General features: G+C 37.8%; 1 protein-coding gene across 1 annotated transcript; it reads left to right on the top strand.

The window, feature by feature from the left end:
• Positions 1–663: 663 nt before the first annotated feature.
• On the top strand, positions 664–6900 carry ormdl3 (ORMDL sphingolipid biosynthesis regulator 3). The gene is made up of 4 exons (XM_041973234.1): positions 664–1011; positions 2770–2958; positions 3372–3523; positions 4888–6900. The coding sequence occupies exons 2-4, from the start codon at positions 2785–2787 to the stop codon at positions 5021–5023; spliced, it is 462 nt and encodes a 153-aa protein (XP_041829168.1). The 5' UTR covers positions 664–1011; positions 2770–2784; the 3' UTR covers positions 5024–6900.
• The last annotated feature ends 3868 nt before the right edge of the window (positions 6901–10768 follow it).

Below are 10768 nucleotides of genomic sequence, written 5' to 3' on the forward strand. Positions count from 1 at the left end.
AATGTAGTTTTAAATAATCAGATCATTTTCAACTTTTTAACATTTAGCATAAATTGAGCAACAAATTTATCAAAAATACATCAATTAATCCAACTTGAATATTACCACATCATTTGGATGCATCATAATTTAGAATGAGCTCCATCTGAAGCAGCTACATTTATAACAGTTTTCTATTAGTAATGCGAGTGAATACTTATTCAAATATTTGTGGAGGGTTTATTTTATGCCAAACCAAACCAAAAAGCAAGATTGCAACAGTAAAATTATATACATTTTTTGTTATTAGCATTTCCTTTTTTTTTTAATAAATTATGATAAACATGATACATGGAAAGTTTTAAAAACTAAGTAGTCCAAGATATTAGAAATGAGGGAATAAATAAGATTTCATCATATTCAAAAGCTGGTAAATCTGCAGTACATGTAGACATTTGCTAATAATTACATGCAGTTGCCTGTATTGTAAAATTCAAATGAAAAGTTTTTATTAAGCCATTTAAAAAGTATTGTGTTTATTACTGAAGTAACCTATTAATGTCAATCATCCTCATTAATCCCGCCTCTGCTGTGACGTAAGGGGGGCGTAGTCTTCGCTGGTTCACCACTTTAAATAGTGATAGGCCAGTCTTAGTCACGTGACTTAAAGCAGCCACTCGCTGCAAACTTCGATGAGCAAAACCTCGTCCAAGATATGAAGCCGTGAAACTGAATATCGGTGACGTTTTTTTCGTGGACTGTGCTGTGTTGTCACACCAGCTGTTGGTTAGAAGACGAAGGAAAGAAAGTGGTTGCATCTCGGTGGTTTTTGCGCCGACGAACGGGCGGTTACACTCACAACTACGGCTGGCGCTGAAAGGTGGCACCGGCTGACTGATGGAAGCGCCGGGGTCTGGCCAATGTTCCTGTGATAGTATCAGTTACGTAACTGAGCGCATCGGTTGCACAAAAACTGAGATAACGGACTAGAGCTCATACAGGTCGGAGTTGAATCCATTTTTCCCCTCTGCTGTAAGTCCAATGATACACTTACTCAGCTTAAATTAGCATCTATTAGCTTGCGCTTACATCCAGCTGTGCTAGCTTGAAGGTCTTTGTTGGGGGTAATCTTGTTTCCAGTTAGACAAGTTGCAAAGAAGCTTGCTGGACTGACCAAACGCCTGCTATATTGTTTACTCTTGTCAGTTAGACTGGGTAGCTTAGAAGTTCACGTCAGAGGTAACTTCCTAAATGATTTTATTCATATTATCTTTAACCATAGCTGCATAATTGCTCCATCTATGTCATCGCCTCAGAAAATGCTGTATTCTGATTGGCTGGCAGGTGTCCGTTAAAGTCTTATCTCGGTTGTGTAATTTCTTGCCTGATTAAAAAGCACTTACTATTGAATTACTAACATGTGCAGCACGTAGGACTGTGTTCACAATTCAAATTAATATTTTTTGTACTACAGACTTTTTAAAGTCTTATTTACAGTACTGAGTCTTAAACCACCTCTTGATTTCTTTATATTTAGACTCTAAGGAGCCAAATGTTAGTCTAAAGCAATGGTTCCCAACCTGGGGTCGGGGGTCCCCAAGACTTTGAACACACCAAAGATTTTCAAAACTGTATATTTAGGCATTTGCTCATCTCAAGGCTACTTTTATAGATGCAGCCCAATTCAATAATTATAATCCAGTTTAGTGTAGTTCCTTAACTGTGTTTATATAATGTCAGTTGATAAAAAAAAAAAAAAAAAAACAGTTACCTAGCTAATCCTTTGAATGTCTGGATTAGTAGGTGACAATGGAGAGGTAAATTCCCTTTTAACAAAAAAAAGATGTCCTGGAGAACCAGGCTCAGGAAGGGTGGCCATCTGCTGCTATTGGTTGGGGGTGGGGAATAAAAGAGGGGTCAACTAGAATAATAACTCTAGGCCAAGGAATAAATAGAGAAATATAAGTTAATGATGATAATAATGTCATATTTATACACGACTAAAGAGAGCAGAGTGCATAGAGGAGCTCATTGCATCATGGCATGTTCCCCAGCAGCTCAAGCGTACAGCCTACTAACTAAGGGCATGACCCAAGCCTGTCCTAGTTTCAAGCTTAATTAAAAAGGAAGGTTTTAAGCTTAATCTTAAAGTAGAGAGGGTGTCTGCTTTCTGGACCCAAACTGGGTGATGGTTCCACAAGAGAGGAGACCGATGACAGAAGGCTCTGCCTCCCATTCTGCTTTTAGAAACTCTGGGAACCACAAGTATGTCTGCTGTCAGAGAACAAAGTGCTCTGTTGGAAAATTGTAAAATATTTAAGATAAGAGTGTCAAAAAAAAGTATCAAAAACAACAGTTTCTATATTTATATATCTATAGATAAAGAACAGGATCTGAAAGTAATGTCCTTTTTTAAGAAAAAGGAAAAGCCCAGCAAAGACCTGACACAGGTCCTGATACATCAGCTGCTTTGTCCAATGTTTCAATAAATGGTTGCACATCTTTTTTTCATTTTCCTTACAATATATAAAGAAAGGATGGGTGGCTCAGGACTTTTGCGTGGGATCTGTGGAGTTTACTGACAACATACCAAGCTTGTCAGTTTAGAAATTTAAAGCTTAAATGTCAGATTTTGATTCCTGAGAATTGAATTAGAAAAGCCAGATAAAGCTTACTAACACGTCTTAAATGATCATTTGCGAGACCTTTGTAGAGGTGCAGTTGTGAATAAATGAGATTTTTTTGTTTATCTGTCAGCTCACTGACAAGTTCCCTCTGTTTGTCCATCAGAGAGGAAATTCCACCATGAACGTCGGCACGGCACACAGCGAGGTGAACCCCAACACCCGAGTCATGAACAGCAGAGGGATGTGGCTCTCTTACATCCTGGGCATCGGCCTTCTGCATGTCATCCTGCTCAGCATCCCTTTTGTCAGCGTACCTGTAGTCTGGACCCTCACCAACCTCATCCACAATCTGGTAAGTGAAGCAGAAAACCCAGAAGTACCAGCACCACCACAGCTGCCCGCATGAGTCAGACCAGCAAGGAGTTCTGGTTCAGTAAGAGTGTTTGGGATGCAGTGAATCAGACGTAACTCATCTCTAAACCTTTGTTTGCTGCTTCACTGCTGAGTCATGTTCTTTGTTAATAAGTTGAGACCAGTAATGATTCAACCAGCTTTTTAGTTCTCAGTGTTGCATCATAAAATGAAACCTAAGAACTGAAGGTTTTTATGCTACAACAGTCATGCTTTGGATGCTTAACCATTCAGTTTGGAGGTAATTGTAGTTCTGTCAACATATTCGATTTTTTTGTTTAAATACAAAGTCAACAATATGTGAAAGCCAAAGTTTTTTAGCTTTATAATAACTAATTTTTTTGTCTCTTGCAGTGCATGTATCTACTACTTCACACAGTCAAAGGGACGCCCTTTGAAACCCCAGATCAAGGCAAGGCTCGTCTCCTTACACATTGGGAGCAGATGGACTATGGTGTGCAGTTTACTGCTTCCCGCAAGTTCCTCACCATCACACCCATCGTCCTGTAAGTCCAGTTGGAGGAAACGGCTCATTACCTTACAGTAATACACAGGAAGAGTAGCTAGACTCGTTCAAGGTGACAGTGCAGACATGCAACCAGAATATTTCCACAGTGCTTTTCTCAGTGTCAGCAGAGCAGCGGCGGTCTATTATTTAACAAATCAGGGGCCAAATAAGGGGCACGTTAAAAACAGGAGGGCCAAGTCCAACATCCATACACAATTCTTTTTCCAGCTAAGCGTTTGCATGTTTTAAGAATTTAGCATCCTCGTTTACCGTTTAATATTATTTGCTGTTTTTTGTTCCAATAATTTATGCATCTAAAAGGAAAAAAAAAAACAATTCTTATAAGAAAATCTTAAATTTGGACTTATAAGTAGGGCTAGATGATAAATCGATTTTATTGATTAATTAAAATTTGCCATTAATGACTTTTTTTTTTTCCTCTCTTTACTAAAAACCAGGACTTTCTACTCCTTTTAAACTGCGCCACACACTGTCTCTGGGCTTCCGTAGTTAATATGAGGCTCAGCCCTCCCCTGTCTATATCCCATAGAGACACACTCACATGCAAAACAAAAAGCTTTTCATTATTAAATGTGTCTTCCTCCAGTTTTGAGTTGACTGTCACCGCTCCCTCATTAACCAAGCCCACAAAACACCAAGGATTTTAGTATTTACCTCTCACTGCTTTCCTGTCCTTTCCTGTCCTCGTTAACCAAAGTTTACTTTACAGGAGGCTTTTGCTTCCCTGAGGTCGGTTTGCCAGCTCAGCGCGAATACTGTAGTGAGAGCAGTTTTGCAGGTGTATGCTTTGTTTTCACCTTTGTTCATCATTTTGTTTTGCAACCAGTGCAAGCAGGAAGTAGCAGGAAGTAGAAGAAAGCAGTTTTCAAGACTCCAGATGGAGAAGCGACACATCTGCAAAAGTATTCTGGGAACCTTTTTTTCCATTTAAAACGTGCGATGGCATGTCCAGCTGAGAACCTGCACAATCACTTACTCTCAGCTCAGAAAAATCCCTAACTGTTTATATAAAAACACTCAAGTCTTTATTGGATTTTGATGGGAGAACCACCATAGGAGGGACTGGGAGCCTACTTGAATGCACTTCTAAAGACTTTTTTTTTCTTTTTTTTCAATTCTATTCAATTAAAAACTTTGGAGCATCACATGTAGATTTCATAGTTAAGCTGTGATTATCTGAAGATTAAGTGAAATGTTCCTGCACACAGTGAACAGATTGTTAAAATGTCTTTACTGTCAGCAGAATTACAGAAATGTTGTCTTAAAATCTGTGCAGTTGATTTTCTAGTCATTTCCACACCTGTAATCCTTACTTTCTTCTCTCATTTATCTCCGATTCAGGTATATTTTAACCAGCTTCTACACCAAATACGATAGAGTCCATTTTGTCGTCAACACTGTTTCCTTGCTCACTGTACTCATCCCCAAACTGCCCCAGCTGCACGGTGTGAGGATTTTTGGGATTAATAAATACTGACAAGACGGAAGAGGACAGCTCCCTCCTTATGTCCCCATGGACATCCGAGAGCACACAGGGTATCGGGCCTCAGATGAGGTCCCTTGGCCCCTTTGGCGCCTTATTCTACTCTAAAGGAATCCCGCTGAGGTTACTGCCATGGTACCAAACAGCATGGAAGAGACCTGAGACACTAAACTGAGAGCACAGAGGGTATAGCGTTGTGATGAACTGTGGCCGATTTTATTTGAGTCACATGTTTGCACGGAGACTTGAAAGCGATGAGACTTTTCTGTCCTTTTCTGTTGAAGTAGGAATGTTCTGATGCAACCAGCGTCGGGAGGAGAGGACATTGATTGTAGTTGCACAAATAACATGTTATTTTTACACCATTGGCACAATGAAGTCATAATCAAAGCTACTTTATGTGTAAAGATACACTGTTGTATTTGTTCAGCTTCACTCCCATCTGCAGCTTCCTGTCTCCTGAGGTTTGAGTGGTTAGAGGAGAGCAACCAGGCTACAGTGAGATTGTAAGGGACCTGTCAACTGCTGCAGAGGCGAGACATGAGAAACCACAAGGGTTTATATTTGGCTCTCTCAGCTCTGCTCGGGGTCAAGATCAGGAAGTTAAGCAAGTCGTATTTTTATCTGACCATTTCCATATTTGGGCAACTCTTGTCCCGGTTTGTTCTGTCTGCAGTCGTTTGGCAGACATGCAGGATGTTTGAACTGGATTAAATTAACCAACAGACCTGCCGTATGACTTAAAAGATGAGTGTTCCTGTTCTCACATTACATTACATGTAAGGGCACATGCTTACCCTGTATAAGTACTCAGGACCCACTGCATTAGCTGGTTTCTGTTGGGAGATCACACTTATCAGCTTATAAGGTATGCTTGTGTGGGCTAACGGAGTCCTGTACATTAGGCCTGAATTGAAGCTTGACATGGAAAGAATTTCTTAAATTTCTTCTATAAACATTAGAGATGGACAGATCCCAGTTTTCTTAGCTGATTAAGGTTTTTGGTGTTTAGGTTGGACCACAATAAATGAAATCCAACTAAAAAGGAATTAAAATAGATCCACCAAATGTCTGCTTTCATGGTTAAAGGCTCAGAGAAGTTCCTTCTTCTCATTGTGTATTGTGGGCTCAAAGCCTCATTCCTCGACTTGGGAAAAAGTCCTGTCATCCAGTGACTGGAATCCTAAGATTTTCCTTGTAATAGCATTTTTATTTTCTGTCATTGCTCTTTGCAGTAAATGATGTTGGAAACTTGTAGCTGTCTGCTTTAGTCTCTTCAAGCATTAGGTTAAATTCGTCGAGCGATCTGTTCATCCCTAATTCATGCGTATGAAGCTAGCCGAATATTAGAAGTTCTTTGCCATGATGAAATCATGTAGTAGTTATAATGACTAAATCCCTGATTGTAACTGACAAGATAAACATGACTTATTCTGTTTGCCAGGGAGGCCACCAGACATTGTTTTAACACTAATGTGTTAGCTTGTGTAGGTTTAACAGATGTTTAAAATCCTGTTTTCACTCTTCATATGCGGTACTGCTCCATCTTTTAGCTATTTTTAGTTGTTTTTGTTTTTTTTTAGCTTGTTGCTTACTTTGTCTGCTGTTACTAAAATGGACCTGAAAGCCAAAATCTGCATCTGACAGAAACTTAAGTAGGTTAACTTTAGTAAACTGTGATAACATTACAGCACTTTGTTTTTGGATTTTTTTTTTTTTTTTTAAATGAAATGATTGCAGCTTTAATTTTTTTCCAAATAAGACATTGGGAAAGAGATGTAGATTTAGTATTGATCCACATCTGACATTGATCTTTCTAAAGGATCAACTGCTCAAACTGCACAGAATTAAAGTTATAGTGTAAAAAAAAACTGAATTAGGTTAAAAATCTTAGGGCTGGGCGATATGAACCAAATTTTATAGCTCGATGTTTTTTACCTGAATCACGATATACGCTATATATTTCTCAGTATAATTTTGTTTGTCAAGTAACCAAAGAGACAGCTCTAATTTACAGCCTTCAGTGCTAAAAACACTTTTATTAAGGATCAGCAGCACGTGCGTTAAAACAGATGACTGAAATTAAAGTAGCTTTATAGTAAATAAAATACTCCTAAACCAAAATTAATGAAAAATACTTTTCAATAAACATAACAAAAATACAGCTGTGCAAAATGCAAAAGAAAATATGCTTTTAACTCTAAACAAGCTATCTTGATATAAACAATATCCCTCATTCTATATCGTGTCTGATAAAGTCTCGATATATTTGAAAATCTCAATATATTGCCCAGCCCTAGAAAATCTTAACATTGTGATGACATTTCAAGTTTAAATATTGATAAGTGCTTTTTGATCTCATTTGGTCATGAAAGACTTGATCTATCAACCATTTCAAAGGCTGAACTTTAAAGTATAATAATAATGATAGTAGATTGTTTATTGGTAGCTATGCTTTTATGCAGTTGTCAGGCAAAGTTATAGGATGTTGCTTTAGGAGAAAATGTGCATTAGGTGCGTTTCTATTAACTGGACTCTGTAGCCTTTAAAGGAAATGCTGTAGGTTAATTTATGCATGACTGAAATAAACACAGTGGTTGCTAGCCTGAACCTTTAAGGAAGAACAGAAATTTGAACATAGTAGGCATGGCCAGCTACAAAAGGAAAAAGATGTTCTCATGAATTCTTTTCAACTTGGTACGTTCTTATTGTTCTTGCATGTCAACTATATTTCTCATTTGCATGTGAACAGTAAAAGTTTTCCATCTGCTGTTGAACTGGAAGAATACTTTTATGTTATTTTAGCTCTCATGTTTAACATTTAATGTGGTTGCAATTTGCAGTTTGTGCCACTAGATGTCACTGCATCACATTCACATATAAACATTAGGATTCATCTTTACTTTAAATATGTTTACAGACATTAGCCTGAGCAGTATTAACCACACATGTAATTCAGTAGATCATAAACATACAGTCACAGATCTAGTAATTATATTTGGGACATAATGCCTTCATCATTTTAACGTTTTAATTTAGAAGTTTTTATTCATTTTTGATTATTGTAGTTGATACTGTTTTATAATAATTATGGCTGAATCTTAAACAATTCCCTTTAATTGATGTTTAATTGGCATGATATAATTGTTTATTGATAAATCCAAACAATGAAAGTCTTAGTAAAGAAACTAATAATTTCAGGATTTTGCCTTGATTCTTTATTCTATACAATATCTTGAAATGTCTGTATTCTCACCATAAAGGGCTTTATTTAAAAACATGCTGTAGAGTTCAACAACACAAAAGGACTTGTCTTTATATAATTGGACCGTTTCACTGCTGGTGGGGTTTTTGAAAGGATGAACTGTACACTGGTTAACTGTGAAACGACATACTTGTAGCTGTTTTTATATACTAAGTGTACTTTTTGTGAAGGACATGTCAAAGCCATTTTCTGTAAGGAGCGCTTGACCTAAAATACAGTATTTTTTGTCATCTCTGAACTTTTATTGTTTTTTTTTTTTTTTTTTAGCTGAAGCATCTAATTTGGTAAATGTGTTGGATTAATTAAAGCGGTGGAAACTTGAAAATGATTATTTGTAGTAGTAGTTACTATATGACATATAGCAGTCTAGAGGCTGGGTGTTCAGAGTCGGTCCTCGCAGGTTTTCAAGGTTTCCTGCTTCAACACACCTGACTCAAATGAAATGGATCCAACAGCCAATTAGGTTTTGCACAATTACTCATTAATTTGAGTCAGGTGGTTTTGGAGCAGGGACACATCGAAAACCTGCAGGATTGTGGCCCTCGAGGACCGGAGCTGGACACCGCTGGGTTAGAGGATTTAAAGCATGTTGGATCTGCATTTGTTACTTTAACTTGGGGATCATCAACTCTGGACTTCTTGGGCCAGTGACCTGCAGGTTTTAGATGTTTCCTTGCTGCAACACACCTGACTAAAATCAATGATTCCCAAAGAGGCTTGTGCAGAACTCAACAACATACCACTGGAAGAATATTGTATTTGAATCAGCAGAGACACATCTAAAACCTGCAGGACACTGATCCAAGAGGCCCAGAGTTGGTGATCCCTGCTTTTAACTCATCTAACCTTTTCAGAGTTGCCAAAAAGGTTTAGTATTAAAGTGGTTTCATTGAACTTTGGTACATTTTCACACTTTGGCCCCCCTTGATAATAGCTAATTTGGCATTCGTCTTGCATCCTGTCTCTTCTCTGAGCTCTCTTCGGCCAGTAAAAGTCCAAGTTACGTTCTCACTTTTTCCTCTCTTCCTCTTAAAATGTCCCCTTGGGTTTCTTTGCTGAATTAGACATACGGGGGCATCAAAAATGGCCATTGTCTTGATATCCAGTGGCTGATGTGTCATATGGTGCTGTAAAGCAAAACAAGATGATTTGGAAAGAAGAAGAAAAAAAAAAGTTGGTCAAATGCAGCTTCTCAGCGTTGGGATGCTGCAGAATGATGGCGGTTCCACAAATGTTCATAATGAATGTTGCTTTGCCATCACCAGAAGTCAGAAGCTCAGAGTTTTAAGGTGGGAGAGTTTGTAATGTTGCTTTAAATTGAAACAGAGTTGAAAGTCAGAAGGATTTTAGTTTATTTACTAAAAAGGCTGTCCTATAAAGTGTAAGGCAAGGCAAATTTATGTGTATAGCACATTTCATGTACAAGACAATTCAAAGTGCTTTACATAAAACATTTCAGCAGGGTGCAGAAAGCAATACAAGTGCATTACTAATATAAAAAGATTAAAAGAAATGCAATTAATGAAATAAAAACAGAACGAAGGTGCTAAAATAAAATGGATAAAATGCAAGAAATAAAATTTCAGTGTGGGAAAAGACAATATTAAAACATGATTCCAGCTTAAAAGAACCAGATGTAGATTTTGACTTCTAAATAAAAACTAGTTCCATGCAGCAGAGAACAGGTGGGTCTTTAACCTGGATTTAAATAAACTGAGTATTTCAGCTGATCTAAGGCAAGGAAGTGTAGTGACCAGTCTACAGAGAATAAAATGTTTTTTCGAGTATGAAATACTTAACATTGTCTATGTTGGAGCTCAAACAGAATGGAAAATTAACCCAATAAGAATATAAAATCCCTTTTCACAACTTCTCAATTTCTCTGTAAACTAATTTGCAACACATTTTTTGGCTATTGAATTTTAATATTTGTTTCTCTTTTTCTTCACTTATAAGCCATCCAGATCACACCTGTCAACTCCACCTCAGTGCTAGGAGAGTAAAGCATCAATCTGCCGTAACATTGTGATTACTTACAGGTGAAAATCACAGATTTTCTCATCGTGTCACCTTGCAGAGGGTGGAATATGTCGGGCTGTAAGTTATGTGTTGGAAACAGAAAATTGACTCTACTAGTCCAAGTGTTGATGGTTTTAGAGCTGATTCTCCACAAGCTGCAGCACTTATTGGATGTTACATGTTTGCATAGGTCAAAACTTTGGTCCAGGAAAGGAAAACCAGTCTAACAACAGCAAAGGCTACCCTGTGCTGTCTGTTCAAATAGAAGAACAATTAAAGCTCAGATCACTGAAAATGTTTGTGCTGGTTCTGAAGGATAAAGGACATCTGTGTAGCTACAGACCACTCAGGGTGTCCACTGCTTATAATGCGTGCAATGAACGCATGATCATATCTGAACAACAGAGCGTTAGAAGAGGACTGTCTGTTCTGATTAATCATTTCTTTTGTATTAT

Source organism: Melanotaenia boesemani, chromosome 21, assembly GCF_017639745.1.
Source record: "Melanotaenia boesemani isolate fMelBoe1 chromosome 21, fMelBoe1.pri, whole genome shotgun sequence".
In the NCBI taxonomy this organism is placed as follows: Eukaryota; Metazoa; Chordata; class Actinopteri; order Atheriniformes; family Melanotaeniidae; genus Melanotaenia; species Melanotaenia boesemani.

What these genes read in the sequence shown, in the direction of transcription:
- ormdl3 (XM_041973234.1), top strand. Translation starts at nt 2,785, where the DNA reads ATGAACGTCGGCACGGCACACAGCGAGGTGAACCCCAACACCCGAGTC. An exon ending in CCAACCTCATCCACAATCTG is followed by an intron (nt 2,959 to 3,371) that starts GTAAGTGAAGCA and finishes TGTCTCTTGCAG; the next exon opens with TGCATGTATCTACTACTTCA. An exon ending in ACCATCACACCCATCGTCCT is followed by an intron (nt 3,524 to 4,887) that starts GTAAGTCCAGTT and finishes TCTCCGATTCAG; the next exon opens with GTATATTTTAACCAGCTTCT.